Here is a 22,863-nt window from a genome sequence, read left to right on the forward strand (position 1 = left end):
TATGTAAGTAAATATATCTAAAACTGTTATCCAATTTCGCCTTAACACAAATAATAAAGTTCCTACTGAATTATTTTTAAACAAAGTCAACAAAAATTTCCAAACATTTTCGTACTTCTTTTGAAAATCTCAGCATTAGCGACGCTTGCAATCGTTCCACGATCACAACAAAATTATAAAATAAATTTTTCATATTTTATTTGAAGTTTTTCCAATTTTTTCTATAATATATATATAAATTAAATAAATTGTTCTCATATTTTTTTTTTGTTTTGTTTTGCTTTTTGTTTTTGCTTAAAAACTATTCACGCTAAGCTTAGAAATCGTATAGTATTTTTTATTTGTTTAGATTTTGTATTTGATTCAAAAATCCCCTCTTGCTTATTGTGTGCCTACTCATTTGAATTTTTCATATTTCTTCACAGACACCCTCACCCCACCCTCAATCAAGCCCTGCTTCACAATTTATTTCCTTTTTGTATTACATAGTATATTTTCGTCTTTTGCGCCATTCACTCCAACAAACGTTCCCCGCCACGCTTTGAGTGACATTTCTTTGTCTCTCACGCTTCATAGTTGTTTAAATTACTTCACAGATCATCCTCTGTCTTGGGTATGTCGAAAATTTCTGCAAAGAGTGGTGGCAATCGCAGTTTAGTCCAATTCATTCGTAACCAGTCTAAATGTGAGAAGTGTTTGGCGCCTAACGAACGTAATTCGGGTATTTTAGCCTCCAGTGCCGGCATCAGTTGTAGCGCTTGTGTGGAGCCGGCACGTGAACGTACAAGTTGTACACGTAACGCTTCGGCAACGCGTTCGCGTGATCGTGAAATTACTTTCGGTTCTGCGAGGCCGGACCGATCGGAGGCGAGTAATACCATAGCTGAAAAGAGTCCGACTTCGGTATCGCTGAGGCCGTAGCTATTGAGGGTGTTGGCGAAATTCACCAGCGAGATAACGAAATCGTTCTGCAAATAAAATGTGAGATTACTGGAGATATATTTTTTGGATATACATATATAGATTAGGTTAGATTAGATTCAAGCGGCTAACCACTATGGGACGCATTCAGGCTTATAACCCATCGTGGAAAGTTGTCCATATATATACACTGATGGACAAAAGTCACCGTCATTTATTATCTAGAAGATCATAACATCTCTCGCGCCCAGAACATAATGGAAACATAAAAAGTAGTATATTTAACGAAAACTATTAAATTAAATTATTTAAATTCTGTTTCAGTTTAAACATAAGGCTAATTCAAGAAGTATTTATAAAATAAATGGCATATAATGGCTGCTGTGTGCATTTCTGGTGGACAAAAGTCACCGTCATTTAAGGGGGCCTTCTGGTCTCGAGGCCCTGAAATGAAGGGTTTTTTGGGGATTGATTGTGACAAATCCTGTGAATATTTAAAAAAAATTTTTTTTTATTTTAAAGGTACATGTCTTGACTTTTAAAAAATGGTTTTGACTTTGAAAAAAATTAATACCCGCGACCTTGAAATGGCGCTGAAGACGTCCACCTCCAAACGAAACAGGTCTCCATTTTGGTCACGGTTTTTCCACCTGGGTAATCAGAAAGCAAAAATTAGATATGCGTTGTCTTCAGAGTTGCCCTGGTTAAGTTTTTCCGTGACAGATTTTTTTTTTTTAATTTTTTTCAAAAGTTATGCAACAATTTGCAAAAAAAATTTTTTTTTGCTCATTTTTTGAACTTTAAAAGGTTATAAAAATGGAATGAAAAAAAATTTCAAAAATCGTACACGGGGAAACTTTGTGGTAAGTTTTCCGAACCTTTTAAGACCAAAACCATTGAAATCGGAGTATAACTACTATGAAAAGTGTGACCAAAATGCTTAAAAAACACGATTTTCGGGGAAACGCGTTTAAAGATAAAGTTTATGATAAAACGGCCGGAGGAGGGTACACTTCGGTGCCCAAAAAAATGTGAAAAAATGCGATTTTCAAAAAATCCTTTCTGTGGCGTATTCTCGCATACACATACAACAAAATTATGCAAAAAAAAATCGATTTTTTTTTCGCTGGAGACCAGAAGACCCCCTTAATAAAGTACTTAATCAATTTAAGTGCTAATATTATTTTAGTATGATGTGTGTTTGCCGTTATTTTTGATGACAGCTTGCAATCGTTTCTGCATCGAATGAGCCAGTTTTTTGGTAACATCTGGGCTTATTTTCTGCCATTCCTGTAGCAGCGTTTGCTTAAGCATATTTTTTGAGGTAATGTGATGCTCCCGAATGCGCCGACCTAAATGGTCCCACCATAAAAGTTCCATTGGATTTAGGTCGGGTGACTGTGGCGGAGTTTTTAAGGTATGGGGAGTGTTGTACAAGACCCACAAGCGAACTATTTCTGCGGTGTGCTTGGGGTCATTGCCATGTTGAAAATAATAGTTTGATTCAATGCCAAGCTTTTGAGCACTTTTTTGGAGATTTTCTTTAAGGATATTCAAATAAAGTCCTTTGTCCATTATTTCATCGATAAAGACGAGCTCTCCGACATGCATCCCCATACCATGACTACAGCACCACCGTGTTTCAAAGTTGTTTGTATATGCTTCTCTGCTAATGCATCGCCCTGCTTTCTCCACGTTAAAACACGTCCGTCTGATTTACAATATATATGCAAAATTTACTTTCATCAGAGAAGATAACTTTTTCCCAGAAACCGATTCCCTTGCTTAAATGCTCTTTTGGTTGACCTTGCTGATCTGTGGTTTTTTTCTGCATACTCTGGCGTTATAACCAGCGGAATTCAACGCCCTGCGCACAGTATGTGGCTGAACAACTGTACCAGTGCTTTCCTTTATCGATGCAGCAATTTCTGTTGACGGAGTTTTTGTCTCTTTTTTAACTATTTTTATTATTTCACGCTTTTCACGTTCAGATAGTGCCGGCGGTCGTCCACTCCTTGCCAAATATTTGCACTCTGGTTCATCTTTAAATCTTTTTATTATTCCAGTAATAGTGGTGCGTGGACGATTTACTAATGAGTATATCTCCCGAATGGTCTTGCTTTGATTGTACGCATTTAAAATAATTTTTCTCTCTTCAATTGTGGTTTCTTTCCTTTTTTGATTCATTTTTAACAATCGCGCGTCGTCAGTAAAATTTTTTAATTAAGTACCGTTATAGAATGTATACAGATCAGTCTTAAAGCTACCATACTAAACGAACTCACTGAAAAAAGGAGTCAGATTGGCTTAAATTTTTGTTAAAATTATTTTAAAAGGCAAGCCGAGCTGGCGTGACGGTGAATTTTGTCCTCCAAAAAGGTGACAAAAATCTTTTATTTTTCATTTTTCCAAAAATTGGCTAGTAAGAGAAAGATATTTAAACTGAAATAGAAATTAAATAAATAAAAGTTTTTGGTAACTATGCTACTTTTTATGTTTCCATTATATTCTGGGCACGGGAGATGTTATAATCTTCTAGATACTAAATGACGGTGACTTTTGTCCATCTGTGTATATAAATATAATTGACGCGTAAACCCTTTTTGGGTGTTTGGCCGAACTCCTTCTCCTATTTGTGGTGTGCGTCTTGATGTTGGGAGGAACCTACAGTTTCAAGCCGACTCCGAACGGTAGATATTTTTTTATGAGGAGCTTTTTAATGACAGATATACCTGCCGAGGGGCGACCGCTATTAGAAAAAACGTTTTCTTCATTTTTGTCTATCACGGAGATTCGATCCTACGTTCGCTCTGAATTCCGAATCTCAGTCACGCACCAACCCATTCGGCTATGGCAGCCTTGTCCTTAGCTCTCCTAAAACGAGCACGAATTTTTCAAAGATTGTAGAAAGATCCCTGCTTTCCCCAGTACTGACATCCTCCAACTCATTGCAAAATTGTCTACCTAAAGTGGTGAAGCTACGTTTGGATAGAGCAGCACAGCAACACAGAAGATGTGAGATCGTCTCTTTCCTATTCAAACAACTTCTGCAGAAGTCATGTGTCTGCTCGCCGATCCTCTGGGCTTGTCTGTCTAGTAGTCAGTGCCACTTTATAATGGGAATAAAACTATGCCCATTTTGGCTTAGCGGAGATTCTGTGCGCTTAGCATTGACAGTCGGTCCCAATTGTCGAGCGATTCAAAAGCTGGTTTCGTTACGCCTTCTTTCATTCGCTGCTCTTAACATTTTCTCAAAAATAGTAGCGTACAAGTCTGTAAAAGTATGACTTGTGTGCTTATTCGCCAACTTGGCGTCAGTTCATCGGCCCTGCAGTTGCCCTCAATGTCGCTGTGGGCTGGAACCCATGTTACTATTGGGTGGAAGTACCCTGCCATTTCGTTAAGCGGTGTGCAGCATTTCAAGGTTTGCGCGGGATTTTATCTCCACCGATAACCAGGGTGAAAATGTAGTTATTATCTCCAGGTATCGCATCACACTGTACCAGTGTCACGGCTTTCATTATTGCCATTAGTTTAGCCTGAAAGACACTGTAATTGTCGAGAAGCTGAAAACTGAAGGCATTCATTAGTTGTTTGAAACATTCGCCTCTCCTATCTTACCCTCGAGTTTTTAGCCATCTGTGTCTACACCGATGGAGTCGCCCTGCCTTATATCGTCCCGTTCCCACACTTCCCTTGAGGCTAGGTGGGTCGGGGACGTTGTAATCGCAATTGTGGGCGAGAATATATGGTACACCAGTCCGGAAAGCTCCCAAACACCATCTTTACTGTTGCTTAAGGTATTCAATCTTATTTCCGCGCTGCTAGCGATATATTTTGCCTGCAGATCTACGGGAAGGAAGTGGAATGCTTGCAACCCTTTTAACGTTCACAACCTTCTCAAGCGCTTTTTACCATACTACATCATCAGAGTAGAGAATTGGCCCAACTACCGCTGTATAGAGCCTGGGTTTCATCCCGCATTTTTGGGCAATTGACCTTCTGCATGAGTACAACCCCGTTATCGCTTTTCATATTCTATCTGCTGCTGTAAGTTCCCAATTTAGGTTCCTATCCAGTGCAAGGTCTAGAGATTTAGCCCTTTCCGTTACTTTAAGGGGTTTTCTCCTTAGGGATATTTGTTTAAGAACAGGTCTGTTTTTCCCGCGCTTACTCCTAGTCCTCGACTTATTTACCGAAGTGATAGCTTGTTGAGAGATCTTTGTTGAAGGTCACACAATGTTGGACTGTGTTCTCCAGAGAGTTCTCAAACAAAATTATCGTCGTTTGCAATTATCTTTCCCCCATATTTTCAAGTTCTTGTAGAATTCTATTAGCTGCACGGTTCCACAGAAGTGAGAAGATTACCACACTCTGGTGAGCCTCTGACCGGACATTTCTTAATTGATGATTCGCCCAATTCAGGCTTAGAAATAGACTACCGAGGAGGCGAAAATCAACATTTTCAACACCTGCTCTTCTTTGCTTTTCATCAAGATGATCAAAAAGCTGCCGAAGCAGCTCGAGACATTTGCGACGTGTAAGGAGAAGGTCTCATAGGTGAGTCTATAGCAAGGAAATGGGTTGCAAAGTTCAATAATGGCGACTTTGACTTCGATGACACATCCCGCAGCGGAAGGTCCTCTGAATTCGATGAAGAACGTCTCAAATCACTTCTGAAGAAGAACGGTCGCCGAACCAGTTGTGAGTTGCGGTACTAAAACGAACTGCGATAATAAAATGATTCCCAATCAACTTCACTCAATGTGATTTACCGAAAAATTGGGAGCCTGGGAATCTGACTGTCTCACGAGCTCAACGAAAAAAAAAAGAAAGTCGCCTTCAAATTGCTTCTCAGCATCTCGCGCGCCATCGAGCAACATGCGGTCGTAAACAGCGCTTTTTGTACCGAATCGTCACGGGAGATGAGAAGTGGTGTCTATACATCAATATGAAGCAAATAAAGGAGTGCCTCCAGGATATACACTAGGCCGGGTCGATTTGTGGCGAGGCAAAAAAATCGCCCATTGCTCTGTGAAAATCATATTCTACGGATCAAAATAAGAAACTTTACTGAAAGAGCCATACCTCTAAAACGAATTCTGATGTCCCCCAATTTGGGTCGAACTTTTAGTGCCTTTTTGTGGAGAGGCAAAAAAAATCGCCCATTGCTCTGTGAAAATCATATTTAGGGATCAAAATAAGAAACTTTACTGAAGGAGCCATACCTCTAAAACTAATTCTGATGTTCCCCAATTTGGGTCGAACTTTTTAGTTTCTTTTCTCATATAAAGGCCAAAAATGGGGATATTTTGAAATGATTGTATGGGGAACCCCCCAGGGGAGTTCCAGGGGGTGTGCCACTGGCATGGGTGGATCGGCCGTCCAAAGTTAGTGGGGATCGGTCATACATTTGGACTCGATTGGAGCACGCTAAATGGGTCAAAGTGGGATTTTTCGTTCGACCAAAATTGGGGGATATCAAAATTCGTTTTAGAGGTATGGTTCCTTCGGCAAAGTTTCTTATTTTGATCCCTAGAATACGATTTTCACAGAGCAATGAGCGATTTTTAAATCGGCCCGCCCTAATATACACCCAAGCCGAGAGTCAAGCCGGATCTTCATCCAAAGAAGATCTTGTATGTGTTTGGTGGAACTGGGAGGTGGGCATGGTGCACTGGGAAATGCTCGAAGAGAATGCCACGGTCCGCAAAGAGCTCTACATTGCCCAGCTACACCACGTGAATGACGCTATTCGACCGAAAAGACCTAATCGACATGGTCAAACCATACTTCTTCACGGCAGCGCCAGACCACATGTTGCACAAGTCGTCAAAGCTGCACTCTAAGAGCTCGAATGGCAGGTAACCTTCGTCATTCGCTGTATTTTCCGGACCTTGCACTGACCGATTACCATCTTTTCCGTTTCCTGTCAAACGATATAAAGGGCGTTGCCTTCGATAACAAAGAGGCCCTTAAAAACTTGCTCAACAACTTCTTTGACACCAGACCAGGTGGTTTTTGGCGGAACGGCATCAAAAAATGGATCGAGAGGTGAGAAGCAACTACGGATATATAATTGATTAACTTATTGAGATAATTATTGTTTTTTGTTTAAAAAAGTCTTCGGTAAAAACGCTTTGACCTCATTCCCCAATCTAATACTTTAAAAGGCCTATTGCGCATTGTAGACGTGGTTGGGTGATTTTCCATTTTACTTACATCATAGAGAATTTCGAGTTGCTGTCGTGTCAGATAAGTGCCATCATCGAAAGTCAATGTTGCGTCATTTATCATACGTGCCACATGGCTGAGCCACACCTCGAAGAAGCCCAGTTTGATGAGTATCAGTTGGTCGTCTTGTGTGAAATCACAAAAGCCGGGCACGCGTTTCGCGAATTCGACGATGCGTTGAACGCCGGGCGTAACGCGCCCTGCATACTGTTGCCACAGCCAAATCTTCTGAAATTCTATTGTCTCCGATACTAAAGTGGCAATCTAGAAAAGGAATAGTGAAACATTAGTATTGGAATTTGCTTAGTAGATGTGAGAGTGTGTGTGCGTGTGAGATGTGTGGGAAAATAAGTGTGTGTAAGTATCATCGATTGACATGCAGGGGGGCAATTAAATTATGGGTATGACATAGAGTGTACGGCAGAAGTCTTGATATCCTATTACTTCGAAGATGTTTTATAAAAAATATAACGAAAGGTTTTGCGTATTTTAATATTTTATTAAAAATTAAATAAATTCAATTGTTCCCGTATGAAATACAAGGTGAAGTACAAAATGAACAAGACTGAGCGAAAATACAAGCGAGAGGAGCTTTTTTCTGATAACTTCGAGTTTATTTATGCAAAATCGTCCCCGCTGGCCTCGATACACTGTTTTGCGCGATCTGAAAGCTTTTCGAAAGAGTGTTTCAGGCCTTTGACCGGAATCCGGAATGTCTTGTCCTTCAGGATGTCGGTACAAGCCTTTTGGATGGCCTCTACGGACGCAAAACGTTTTCCTTTCATGGCCAAATGCCATTTTCCGAATAGGTAGAGTTCACAGGGAGTCATACCAGGCGAATACGGTGAGTGATTGATGGTTAAAATGCGATTTCTAGTAAAAAAATCTGTTACAAGAGTGGACCGCTGAGATGCTGCATTATAATGCAATAAGCGCCAGCTTCCTCCTTCGCGGTATTCAGGGCGAATTCGACGAATGCGATGCAACAAACGCTTCAAAACGCCAAGATAGAAAATTGCATTGACGGTTTGGCCCGTTGGCACGAACTACTTGTGGACAATTCTCTTGGAATCCTAAAAACAAATGAGCATCGACTTGATTTTTGACTTCTCCAAACGCGATTTTTTCGGTGGTGGCTCATCAGGGGCCTTCCAAGACACCACGTTTCATCACCAGTTATAGTGTTGTAAAGGAAATTCTCGTCTTTTCTCGCCTCTTTAATGAGGTCTGTCGAATGTTGAATTCTGAGCAATTTTTGGTCCACAGTTAACTTGTGCGGAATGAAACGTGCCCAAATGATCAGTTAAAATGCGATAAATCGAAATTTTGGAGATATTCAACGCCGGTTCCATGAGTTTCAACGCTGATTTCAGTTCATCTATACTTCTATACTAATATTATAAAGAGGAAAACTTTGTTTGTTTGTTTGTTTGTTTGTTTGTAACGAATAGGCTCAAAAACTACTGGACCGATTTTAAAAATTCTTTCACCATTCGAAAACTACATTATCCAAGAGTAACATGGATTACATTTTATTTTGGAAAAAATAGGGTTCCGTAAGATATTTGGATTTTTCGGACACAAACTGAAAAAAATCTTATATATAAAATAAAGTCAACTTTTTGTGTGTGTTCGCTAACCGGCCGTGTCTGCACCGAATTAAACCAAACTTACACACATTGTTAAGAAGGTATTGAAGATGGTTTCCGTATAGTTTGGATACCTATTGGTGGATAGGGCTCGAGATATAGGTCAAAACGTGGACCCGGGTAACCTTCGGATGTGTATGTACAATATGGGTATCAAATTGAAGCTGTTGGTGAATGCTTTAGTACAGAGTATTTTTCATGCCGCTCCGTGACGGGGGTCTCGAGATATAGGTCAAATTTTTGATAAAGGTACGAACAATCTCGATGGAGTTTTCGGTGCTTACTGATTTTGGCGGCCCGTATGTTTATTGTCATTTATGTCCTCACAACCATCTCTGACAATCATCGCCATCAACTTTTTCCATGAATTCAAATGTTTCGGTAAATATTTTACCGATTTGAAAACCAAATTTGATATTAGCTCTTTGTTCGAAACTCATTTTTGTACCGATGACACAAACACATGGACCCTTTAGACGCAATAACTTCGCTTCCACTGAACCGAATGTCACCAAGCTTTCGCTGGAAGTCAGCTAGGAGTCTATCTTCCAATGCACTAACTCATTAAAAAGACGGCGCCATCAAAAACATTTTTATCACGCAAGTCTTGTATATTTTGGACTTCTCCTGGTATATTAATAAACTTTTTCAGAATCTATAATGCGCGAAATTTCTTAAAATTATACTTAGAAATGGTAGGATATGAAGATTTATGCTGTGCGCTGTCTATTGACTGATGGGCATTTTTGAGGTCAAACATTAAAATTGCATGACAACCAGGGCCGTGGAGAGAGTATTCGGGCTACGGGGGAAGCTTGAGTTGCGGGCCCCTTCAAATTTTATTTATTTATCAAAATGCGTATTATGTTATAGTAAGCCTCGAGTCCGGGCCGCTCTGAAAACTCCGGGCCCGGGGGAAAAAGTACCAAATCCCCCCCCTCTCGTCGGGCCTGATGACAACACAACGTGTTGATGATGATGATGATGATAACTCATGCACCAGCCAGCCTAATGTGTAGGAAGAGCGTCTGAGATCTAAAGCTAGCACATAATGAGGACGGCTGAGTCTCAAGAAAAGGCGGATTAAGTGGAATATTTGCATGTATGAAATGTATTTGCGTATAAAAAGCACAAAGTTTACCTACATAGCAAGTACTTACTCCATTCTGTGGCACCGCCACTGGTCGCCGCATCAGCTCACGCGTCTGCTCCTCCGTGTATGAACAGTGCATACGATGCGCCTGTGAGACGCACATAATCACATCGTAAACGGTGAGTTCAGCGGCAGGACCTTGCATATCGACAACAGCGCAACCGTTATTATCGACATTACTAATGCCCACATTGCCACCGCTACCGACAACACTCATACCGCCGACGTTAACGTTGCCACATTGTCCCATCATACCGCCAGCACCGCCGGCACCAACACTAACGCTCATATTAACGCCCACACCCATACCAACGCCACCCGGTCCGGGTGTGTTGGCCGTGTTGGCAACACTACTCTGGCCTGTACAGCCCAGTTCGGAGGGTGACGAGGCGACTGAACACATTTGTGGCGTTTGCGGTGTATTCGGTGTATTCACACGCACAATGGCATTCGGATCATCCGTGGACGAGGGTGTGCCATTCAGCTCACGTGAACGCTTTGGTACGCGACCATAACGAACAGCTGGAAAGATGATAGAAAAAAAACGAAAATAGGTAAATAGGGAATTCGAAAAAAAAAACAATAAATGAAAATGAGTAATTTTTTAAGTTTTTTAAACTTAATTTGAAATGAGAAGCTGTAATCGGTAAATTTTTAAGCAAAATATAAGATTTTGCATGGTGAAATCATTGATAAAACGAAAGTGAAAATTTTATTACCTAATTTTAGCGCCTCGTACATAGTAACTGTGAAGGAAACCCGCAAAATCCTTATAAAGGATTGCATCGAATTTCGCCCTTCCAACAACAAAAATTAAAGAAATTGCAAATGCTGCAGCCAGCAAACCTACTATTCGAAGAGCCTTTCTAAAAGCGCCATATTTCAGGCAAAACAAATTTCCAAAAAAAAAAAAAAATCTAAAAAAAACACCCACTATTCGAAGAGCTTTTCTAAAAGCGTCATTTTTCAAGCAGAACAAATTTCCAAAAAAAAAAAAAAAAAATTTACTCCTTTGAAAAAGTTTCACAAAGAACGCCGCTTCAATTTTGCAAGGGGGGACCACATGGCTTGGAGTTCGCTCACAAATAACGATCATGGCGAATGGCAAAAAGTAGTATTTAGGGACGAAAAGAAGCTCAATCTGGATGGATCGCGTGGTTGCAATTACTATTTCCATGTCCTAAGAAGGGAGGAAAGATACATGAGGCGACATCACAGCCGAGAAGGTGGTGTTATGGTAAGAGGACCAAGTAGGACCACAAACTCTTAAGCTTTAAATAATAAATGTAAAAAAAAAATCATATATTTGTTATTATTTTTTCTCTATACAGGTGAACCAATAATTCAGGCATAATATTACAGCTGCTGAAGTTTTACGGCTGCGAGATACCGTTAAATAGGATAATATTTTGATGCATGCTTATTTTCGAGCAAAGTACAGCCTTCACTTGAATTATCAGAAAACTTTGATGCTGCTTTAATTACAATTTTCTTCGATAAAAATTATTTCCTCTAATCAAGTGAACCGAACTGTAACTGTGGATCTTTGACAAATCAAATTATGATTTATTAATTTAAAGTTAAATACACTATTTTGACAAACGTCCACTGATATACATACATACATATAAGTATACTGAGCATTTCTCTAAGGAGTGCTCCAATAATCTCCATGCCTTCACACAGTTCATAAGAAAATAAATAAAAGTTTCTATTCTGACTACACTCGTCTTACATATTTCCACCCAGAAATTAACCAGAGTTAAGAACTGTGCTAAGTTTTAGAAGCGTTCAGTTCTCCCACTGCAACAGGGGAAACTCAAACAGCTAATTTTATTTACATTTAGTTACCAGATTTACGGACATGGTAGGTACTTTTTACCAGGAAGTACAAGGTCTCGACGTGGAACCTCCCGAAGCTAAGCAACAACGAACTACTTCTCAAAGATCATGCAAGGTTCCTCGGAGTAATACTAAATAGAAAATTGCTGTGCAAGCACAACGTTGAGGAAAGGGTGAAAAAGGCCAGTAACGCATCGTACGCATGGAAAAGAATGCTGGGCTTTACTTGGGGTCTATCACCCTCTCTGATGCATTGGTGCTAAACGGCAGTAGTTAGACCGATATTGCTGTATGGGGCCTTAGTATGGGGGACTGCGACAAGAAAACTGACAGACTTAATGCCACTAGAAAGGATTCAACGACTCGCTGCTTTGTGCATAACAGGAGCGATGAAAATCACTCCAATGGCGGCGCTGGAAATGACACTCAGCATGCCACCTATTCACCTTATGGCGGAAAACCTGGCAGCGAAATCCGCGAGGAGGCTAGTGACTGCTGGAGTATTCACCTGCAGAACCTTCGGTCGCAGTTTAAAGAGGAAAGTGGAGCTTAGGTTGCACAGACTACATGACTCCGTACTTTAGCTGGGAGCGAAGGTTTCGCACTACAATTGAAGAGGAGGGATGGCACAAGGGCATGAAGCCTGGCATTATTAAAAACGCGTTTAAAATGCCTGGGAGCCTCATTGTTTGAGGGTCTGGAGGCCGTCTCAAAAGCGGATCTCCCAGCTCTGCATAGATTCGCCAAAAGCGCTGACATCCTACATGATGTCTACTTTCGGCATTCATAAAGGTCGGTCTCTATCTGGTATCGCTAGGACCAAAAGGTCTATGCGTGGCTTATTGCCAACCTAACCTATCAGATTTATTCACATTTAGTTTTAGTTACCAGAGCCGCCTGTATTTTATGTAATACCCCTCTTTACAGGCAAGTTTCTTGGCTATGATTTGCCTCGTTTATCAGTTTTCATTTCCAATAAATATATTTATGCTAAAAATGAAGAAAACGGCAATTTTCTACGAAAATATTACCACACGAAACTTACAGCATTTTCTTTTCTTGAAAACATATTTACACTTACACGCCATGCGAAAATCTTGCATATTTCATATGAGAAAAAAGCAAAAACAAAAAAACCAAACCTTTTAGAAATTATAAATAGAAAAGAAAACACCATCAGTAAAGTGACTTGGCTGGCCTCACAGAAAAAGTTATATTAACAGTGATAACCAAACGAAAACATATTTTAAAATATACTTTCAGGCGCATTTAGAGCCACAAATGTGAAAAACAAACGAGTGATTATTAATTATATTAATAGCGCACATATTCTTTTCTCAGCAAAGGGTTGCGTTTTTTTTTCTCGCTCAAACTGTTGTACTCTGAACAGGCAAATATGTGACATTTTCTACCCTCTACAAAAGTGAGGAAGAGCGTTGGTCAAATGATTTTAATTTACGTATCTACAGACGGAATAGTTGTGCGAGAACATTAATTGTTATGAAAATTGAAAGTAAAGCGCTCAATTTTTTTACATTCAATATACATATCTATATATTTATTTTATTATATTAAATACATAATTTGTGAGTGTGTTGAATATCTCTCGTTCTATTCTCTATGAAAAAATTTGAGAGCCGAAATCTGCCCTCAAGGATGATAAAGTACCAGGTTTGGCCTTTAGCTATTGTGAAAAACGAAACTGAGTGAGTAACTTCGGCTGCCAGGTCACCAGGTACTCAGTAGCCAGCTCATATCACACGTATTCACACATACGTCCAATCAGTCGTAGTTCACATGACAACATGAGCGAAGACTCTGTTGATATTTTCGTATACCACCAATACAATCTCAGTTTTTTCGTAAACAAACCGCTGTTATGACCTCCGCAACGTCAGCCAATCGGCCGCTTCTTTCAAATTCGCTGACAGCTGGTTAACGGTCTGATCTTGGCCACACCTTTTGAATTCGTTTCCCCATGTAGTTGGACGATGGGAGTCCCTTTTGCAATAGAACAGATTGGTCTAAAATTTTCGGGTTGCTCTTTTATGTTGATATTGTGAAGCTGTTTTACTATCAATATCCTCACTATCATAATCCTCAAGAAAACAACAACACATTGAAAGCAAAACTGAGAAAAAGTTTGAAGCGCGCTCCTCAGCCAGTGTGAGTGTATTGAAAATTTAAATGAGAAAATTGGTAGTGTAATCTTTCAGTTAAGAACACATAGAGAGCAGTTATTGCTGGCTCTTAGTTAAAAGTTTGTTAAAAATTAAATACATTGCTAGTTCCAGTATGTAAAACCGGAGGTAGTTCCACTTCATGACGTTATTGGCCATCATATATTAGCCATTTTAAAGGTACTTTGACATCTTCATCGCAATATACATAAAGGGTTTTCCAATAAGAGATGTTATTTTGATATTCAAAGAAAAATGATATTTTTTAATTTATATATTCATTATAAAGCGGAAGGTATGCCGTTAATAGTGGAAAATAACATCAGGCAAATGACCACCACGATCACACTTACGGGACAATATCCTTTTCATGAAATTTTCCATAACCGAATTGCAAAGTGGCTGCCCTATGTCCTCAATAGCCTCACGCTTTGAGGTCTTGAATCGACCCTGGGCTGTTGGCGTAGACCTTCTCTTTTACGTGGCCCCAAAGAAAAAAGTCACTTGGTGTTAAATCACAAGATCTCAGTGGCCAATTGTGATCACGGCTTCGAGAGATAACACAGTCCGGAAACTTTTCCCGTAAAAGGTCAATGGTTTCGTTGCTTGTGTGGCACGTAGCGCCGTCTTGTTGAAAATAAACGTTGTCCAGATTAATACCATTCAATTCCGCCCATAAAAAATCGTTAATCATTTCTCGATAGCGCAATCCATTCACCGATAACACCTGTCATTGGAAAACCCTTTAGATACCAAACTGAAAATTGTATTTTATTTTTTTTCAATTGCGCACAATTCGATGACAAAAGAAATGAAAAAAAAAATAGTTGCGCATTATTAAGCTGTAAAAGCACAATATACCAGTGACAACGCTGCGAGCAATATGAACAAATTATGAAAACCAAAAATCCCTATAATAGTGAAAAAATTTGAAGTGAAATCCAAAGCAACAATAAACGATGCTGTATCCGTTGCACTCCGCCCAAAATCAGTTGACAGTTTTTCGGCGCGGCCCCTATCTGCCGATCATCTGCAGCTACGTTTTTTATTAAGAGTTGCTCTCAATTTTTTTCTAGGCTTACTTTCTCTTCCCATCTCATTTGGGAAATCACTTCACCATGCAAAAATGTCGACATCATACATACATAGAAGATAGAGAAGGCTTGGTGGAGAAATTCGCCGGGCTTCATTCACCTATTGTATCCGATGCATTACAATAATTTCCACAGCTTGGAGTACGACCGGCAGTCAGAATCTGATGAGTTTGTCCAAATATACATATTTTAATAACACTTGTGGGACCCCTAAACGAGTATATCTATGTACATATAGTATGTACATGATTGGCGTTCGAGATATGGTTTGTTTGAGATGTGTGTTGAAGATGAAAGGCTGCATTTCATTATGTAGTCATGCCCAATCAGTCGTCGGTTATGACATAAATATATGTATGTTTCGGCCGAATGATTCTTGGAAATTTTCATTTCATGGAGCTCAATCCAGACGACGATATTCACATTATTTAAGTAAACATGCTTTTAATTGGCATTAGAGAGGGCAGTGAATCTTTGGAGTAAGTCGATTACAGTGTACAACTTGCCTGCAAATCATAAAATATTTATTTCTTGTAAGCTTAGCAAAGCTAGCAATCGTAGTCATCTCCAAGCTGATCCATTTGAAAAGAACTTCCATTAACTATATTAATTCTAATCGGATGAAGGTGAACTTCACACTTAATTGCTCTTTACTGTTAATTGCGTTGTTCGTTCTCACAGCTGTCGACTCCCACTTGCATCGTAGCTGCAAGCGATGCATATGATGTTCGCTGTTAACTGCACTCGCTCTCCCAGCAATCGACTCACACTTGCATAGTAACTTCAAGCGATGCGTATGATCTTTGGTGTTAACTGCACCCGCTCTCCCAGCAGCCGACTCACACTTGCATCGTAACTGCATGGGATGCTTTAGAATCGTATGTGTATGATGTTCGCTAGTTGGACAGCAGAGAGCATATTCGTTTACGTAGGTGACCAGCAGTTATTTCTGTCTAACTTGCATTCTCCACTTCCTATTGCCTTACCGCATTTTAGTATTTCCGCATCAATGATCGTGCGGCTAGTTGATCAGTTTTTTATTAACTGTCGGCTTGGTTGCTCGCAAATTTGAAATCATTCAATAGGCCATAGACAAGGTTTATAACAATCTCAAGGTTGCTCCCAATAGGCAAACGCAAAAAAGCTGCTCTGTTATATATGTACACACATACTTATATATTTGCATGGCACAACACTGGCTGTAGGGTGAAAGATCCGAGAAAGGAGGTCATTCAAAAATATTTTTAAATACTAAAGCACGAGCTAGTATGAAACAGTATATTTCGCATTAGACAACTAATTTTTTATAATTAAAAATGATTAGCAATATTTTGTGTCTAGATTTTTAATTTAATAACTTGTGGACACACTATTTTTATATACATACATACACACATACATATGTTGATCTGTATGAAACACCTACTCATATACGCATAAATATATGACATACATATGGATGCACCCATACATAGGTACATCCATTTTATTTATGGTACATGCGAAAAGTTTAAAGGCGAACATAAGTGCGAATTTAAAGAATTATGCGCGTGAAATTTCGCTGATCAACACACTACACTCTACATACACACATACATACATACATGGAACTATTGGTTCTATTTATTATTCCACTTAATGCGTATTTCAAGAGTCAAGAGCATTCCTTTCAGCTTTTTTTATGTTGGTCAAGTAGTCACTCGCTGGTTGCGGCTGTTGGAGTGTTGAAAGAAAATGCTAAAACGTAAACATACTGCTTCTTGTCTTCAACAAGAGGATTTCGTTGTAACTTTTATGAGGTAATTTTCTCATACATTATTTCTTAAGGGTATTTTTTTGCTCGTATCCATTTTTCTGCTCCCATACGGAGCTTATATGACTCTATTTAGTCATATTTTATTAAAACAAAATGTGAAAAACAAATGCTTGTGAGCTCATAGAAAAGGAAATTTGTACTGTGACACTACTGTGAATGTCGGGTTGCCCCTGTCGGACAACTGGATGTTACGCATGATGGAAAGAGTAATGAGATGGCGCCTATTGTGATACCGTTACTTTGCTCTCAGCGAATGTGACAATGAGTGACGTCATATTAGCACAATTGAGATGACCAGAATGGCCGGACTACCATTTTCACAGCATTTTTTTTTTTGTTATTTAGTCTCGGTTTCTTCATGACATTTAGTTCTTTCTTCATGACATTTTTCTAGCCTGTTCTAATTAAAATGCAATGTTTATAATTTTGTAATATAAAATATACATTTTTTAAAAATTAGTTCAATAATTCACTCAGTTTTATTTAGCTTTACATCTGGTCACATTGCCCGCGATTGCGGTTATTGTTGATGTGCCTCTCCTTTCAGCAATGAAAACTCTCTCTCGCTACTGCAGTGCTGCCTAGCTTTGGATATAAAAACGTGCTAAAATGCCCATTTAAGGAAAATAAAAATACCAAATTTTTATTGAATTACTTAAAGAACTTTGTAGCTTGACAAATTGTCTTTGAAATGTGCGTTTTTTAAGTAAACGTGTTATGGTTATGCCCAATTTAAGTTATGAGTTTTTTGTTAAGAGAAACTCGTTTGTTAAGATATCGACTTTTTTGCTCTATTTGAGGTTATGTAACAAGATAAGGTACTCTTTTTATAAAAACGTCTTTATGGTTTCTTCTGGTATTTTTTTGTTTATTTTTACAATAAATACACCACTTGATGCCCTATGTCCCACTAAGGATTGAGGGCCGGATGAAACGATTACACCTCGACGGTTTTAATTCGCTATCAGTAAATCCAAACACTTTTTAAAATGTATAAAAAGGTTTTGAATCTTAAGAAGAGTTGAGAGAAGAAGATTTAATATTCTTGCATAACTTTAAAAGGAGCAAAAAATTAAATTTTCACTTTCAAAATATTCAACTTTATAAGAATTAACAAATTTTGATTAGCACTAAAATCTTATCAGAGTAACCTTTTTTAACCTTCTTTGGTTTAATACTACAGTGTTTTTTTTTAACTTACAGTTTCGGTAGCGTTAAAGAAAAAAAAAGAAACAAACACCAAACTTAAAAGTGTTCTCATTTTGGGTATAAAAAAGCACTAAATTTATTGCGAAGAGCAAATGGCTGTCAACACTGCACAACTCAGCTAATGTGACGTCGCGCACTCTCTGATGCGGGCGCAATCTTGTTTCTATCATTCTTGGATGTTACGCATACGCAAATAAGCTGACGCACAGTTGTTTTAAAACTTTTGTTTATTTTGTAAGCCTCTGCGATTTTGCCGATTTCCGGTAATACGAAATTTGAAAACTTTGTGAAAAAGTTATATAATATTGGTGTTTTTAAATTACATGCGTAAACATTTTTTATAACTATCCATAGAATAAAACGAATTTCAATGCCTAGAGGAAGAATCTTGAATACTTTGACTGAGAAAAAAAGACGTCGATGAAATCATAAAAGCCAGCAAAGAGATAATTCTTTGGAACTTGCAATAAAAGAGGCATAAAGAAATTTTCTAAAATGTGAAATTGTATATGAATAATAATAAAAGCGAGTAATAAGCTCTAGCTTAAATTCTAATTAAGTTTTATCTATTTTGTTGCGCACGGTTTCGGCCAGTTTTTTTATAATTCTGTACGTATTCAATAAGATTGTAGCAGTACTCGTAGTAGTATGTAGTAGTAGTTGTATTCTTTTGTTGTTTTTGGTCCTTTATTTATTTTCTTTCATTGCTGCCTGTTGCTTTCATGTTTTTGTGGGTTGTCAACGACACTTTTATTTGTTAACAATTAAATTTCCCACAGTTCAACACACTTTGCCAACAACACCCATACATCATCGAATGTGCCCACATGCTGCTGGGTGGTGAGTAAATGGAGCGCCGAGAAAACAGTTTGACTAGAATAAAAGCAACAATTTTCGACGACATGTATGCGTTTGTGTACTTGCCTAATTAGTTAAGTATATTGACATTTATTTATAACATAAAATTTTACGATTAGTAGTGAGCGCATGTATTTGTGTTCGCGTGTATGAGTGAGTCTTTCTATTGATTTATTCTCCTTGTGCACGCTGAAGGGGATGACAGGCCTTATGAGTACTCAATTAATGTTTTAGGTCTTCATATTATTACTTGCGTAAGTATTGATGTGAGCGAAATGCTATTTAAATAGAAGGAATTAACTAATTGGCATTTTAAATGAAACTTCAAATATAATATTTCCCAGATATTTTTAGCTAATGTGCCTTTATTTAATTAGTAGGTATAATTTAGTAGCTGAGTGCACGCTAGTGACTTTCATCTGCCTGCATACGAAAGTAAAATCAGTTCATGGAATATTCGCAAATTTAGGGGTATTTTCTCGCCCAGTTGGCGCAGAAAATAATTTCATGCTTAAAATATTTTTATTTTTTTTTTATGGACGAGTATAGAGCTTTCTAATAAGGGCGTGCCGAAATGGAGTGAAATACTCTGTGTGTACGGTATTAACGAAATTATTTTTTATTTGCCATCTTTTGAATGAAATAATGCACTGTTTCGTTGATCAACTCTTGTGAGCGATTTTTTGGTAAAAAGTTACATTCTAAAGGCCCATTATTGCCAATATTCGTCTAATTTGGTAAGGTGAAACTTGTACATTTTTAAAACAAAAGTGTTTTGCTGACGTAAACGTCATCCAAAAGGTTTTCTTCAACATCATAAATTATATTCCATCTGACAAACTAAGCCTTACATTCTCAGGCATTAGTTCGACATATTTTTAAGCGATTTTAAGCGGATATAAGAATGGAAGCGTTCTAAAGAGTAAGGGCAATTTATTTTGCAAATCAGCAAATTGTCAATTTTAAATAAACTTTATAGGTTAGTTATAAAATATTTAATATATACTTTAAATGTAGATATCAAACTACAGATTACATCCATATCAGAAAAATTTGCTGAGACCTTTAGATGACTTAAAAAAAATAATTTTTAAAATGTTCTGTGTACTTGTGAACATATTTCAGTGAGCATATATTGGATTATAAAGTTTTCCTCTTTAAACCATTTAGTTACTTTATTTGTAACCTTGACTTATTGCACTGAGCTAGCTGATCTTGCAACACACACCCACACAGATCCAAACACAGTTTCATTCCTCCTAATTAAATCCCTCCAAATTGTTAAAAAGTTATTTCAAGTATTCAATTTGGCATGCTGACAGCTGAAGCAAACAAGTAAATGACAGACGTCAATAAGAGACGAAATACAGAATTTAAAAAATTATAAAAAAGTGTAAATAGTAAAATACTAACAGATAATATCTTACGACACTTTTTTGGGGGGTCGGCTATAATAAGCAAAAATCACGATTTTGCTATTTACTTCACCGCAACTAACAAAATACCGAATTGTCTATGTCTACACTGTCTGTCTGTTTTTTAGCTTTTATCATTTTAAGGGCCACAGCGGTATGATAAGAACAGCAGCGCATCGTTTGTGGTAGCTCATGGTGCCGCAAAAAAGCCAACTGTCAGTCATTGGCTATTGAGTGGTCAGAGAGATGCGAGTATGGGCATGCTGCATATACTTACATATCCACATTTGTGTGTGCATTAGGATGGTTCAAAATTAAAAATTTTTTTTCTTGATGCTATCCCCTAATTTGTTCTATGACTAAAAGAAATTAGGCACCTATGCTTTTTTTTAATTCAATATTAACCCGTGTCGCCAATGCTTTGAAAGTTACCACAATTTGGTATAAAATGTTTACACATCGATATTATTTAAGCTGTGCTTTTAATATTTCTTCACAAACGTTCAAAAAATCCTTTATTGAAAAAAATATATAAAGGGTGATTTTTTAAGAGCAATAGGAAAGTTTTTCAAAAAAACACATGTAAAATTCAGAAAAATGCATGCAATTTTCATTTAAATCGATAGTACAGTCCATATAATTTAATGTTTGAAGATTATTTCATGCAAATATTGACCGCGACTGCGCTTCAAATGGTCCATCCGCTTAGTCCAATTTTGGCAAACTCTTCCCAATGTTTCGGCCGGTATCTCACATGCTTTAATGTTGTCTTCCAATGCGTTAATTGAAGCAGGCTTGTCTGAATAGACATGAGCTTTAACATAGCCCCACAAAAAATAATCTAAAGACGTTATATCGCACGATCTGGGTGGCCAATTGACAGGTCCCGAACGTGAAATAAAATATTCACCGAACTCGCCTCTCAACAAGTCCATTGTTACACGTGCTGTGTGGCATGTGGCACCGTCTTGCTGAAACCACATGTCATGCAAGTCAAGCTCTTGCATTTTGGGCAAAAAAAAGTTGGATATCATTTCACGGTAGCGCTCACCATTCACAGTTACGCTACGATTCGCAGCATCTTTGAAGAAGTACGGTCCAATGATACCTCCAGCCCATAAACCGCACCAAACTGTGACCTTTTCTGGATACATTGGTAGCTCTTGCAATTCTTCTTGCAGATCTTCACTCCAAAATCGACAACTCTGCTTATTTACGTATCCATTGATCCAAAAATGAGCTTCGGCGCTGAACACAATTTTTCGATAAAAAAGTGGATCTTCAGCCAACTTTCCAGGAGCCCATTCACCAAAAATTCTGCGTTGCGTTCATCTCTTGCACCAGCTGTATTTTGAAAGGCTTCACACCTAAATCCTTTCGCAACATTTTTTCCACGTTGTTGAGTAACAGAGCCCCATTTGCTGCGAACGGCGACGAATCGATAATTGATGGTCATCATTAACAGTGGCCGATACAGCTGCGCTATTTTCTTCAGTTCGCACTCTACGTAAGCGTGTTGGTGGTTTGATGTCCAATAATGTAATTTGGTTCTAAATTTAGTCACAATAGCTCGAATAGCCGCTTCAGTGGGTCGATTAAACTGACCATAAAATGCAAGAAGAAAGTAAGATCCGAATCCCCGGTTTTCGAAGAAAAAGTAAAAGAAACTATTAACCCCGAAATTCTAAAAAAAATGTATATACATATATATTAAAAAACGTGACTAACCTAGAAAAAGAACCTGTTGTGGAAACACCGATATTTTTGGAGCAACCCAAGACCCCGCTTCAACCCAAGACCACGCTTTCCAAATGTCTCATTGTGCTTAGAGGTATACTTTGTGAAAAATGGTGAATTAATTGTGTGCGCCTTCTTTTCGGAACAGTCCTTATGTTTGTACACCACTCGGCTACTTGCGTTACAATTTCGAAAATGAAGAACGAATGATGAGTTCATTAGCCTGACATAGACGTGGCGAAGGACTTTATTCCACAGCAAATTGTACCATTTGCCATTTTCAGCTGATTCTCATTCTTATTAATTTGTAATGATTTGCTTGAGTGTCCGTACACACCTACATATGTATGTGCATATACTGTGGCTGCTCTTATGCATTAAAATTTATGTGTTGCAGCGCGGAGACATGGCATGGCATTGCAACTTTACGGTATGCGCATGCAAATTGTGCGTTGGCCGAATTCATCTGATTTACAAAGAAGATTCTAAATACATATCTACATGTGCACGTGTGTACAGCTGTGTTCAAAATATTAGGATTATTATATTTTTTATGTTTTTTTTTTTAATATAAGCATTCTACAAGTTGGCATAACCCAAAGTTTTGACTTTGTAATTCACAAAATTTTAACAAATTTCAAATGCCTCCATCAGAATTTGTAACTTTTTAATCGAAATCTGTAGGAAACTTCAAGACATGCAGTTTTATAGGCCATTTACACTTTAGTGCAATAAAGTTGCTGATTTCTGAAAAA

The 22,863-nt window shown here is 38.2% G+C and overlaps 1 protein-coding gene across 1 annotated transcript in view; it reads right to left on the reverse strand.

Annotated features, from left to right (window-relative positions):
* Positions 1-334: 334 nt before the first annotated feature.
* Positions 335-22,863, reverse strand: part of LOC129242893 (ecdysone-induced protein 78C) — a 109,711-nt gene continuing 87,182 nt past the window's right edge. Inside the window, exons 2-4 of the mRNA XM_054879796.1 lie at positions 9,965-10,479; positions 7,144-7,419; positions 335-968 (exon numbers count right to left, since the gene is read on the reverse strand). Coding sequence (XP_054735771.1) covers positions 591-968; positions 7,144-7,419; positions 9,965-10,479 — 1,169 coding nt within the window. The 3' untranslated portion in view covers positions 335-590. The remainder of the gene's footprint in view (positions 969-7,143; positions 7,420-9,964; positions 10,480-22,863) is intronic.

Source organism: Anastrepha obliqua, chromosome 3, assembly GCF_027943255.1.
Source record: "Anastrepha obliqua isolate idAnaObli1 chromosome 3, idAnaObli1_1.0, whole genome shotgun sequence".
Lineage (NCBI taxonomy): Eukaryota > Metazoa > Arthropoda > Insecta > Diptera > Tephritidae > Anastrepha > Anastrepha obliqua.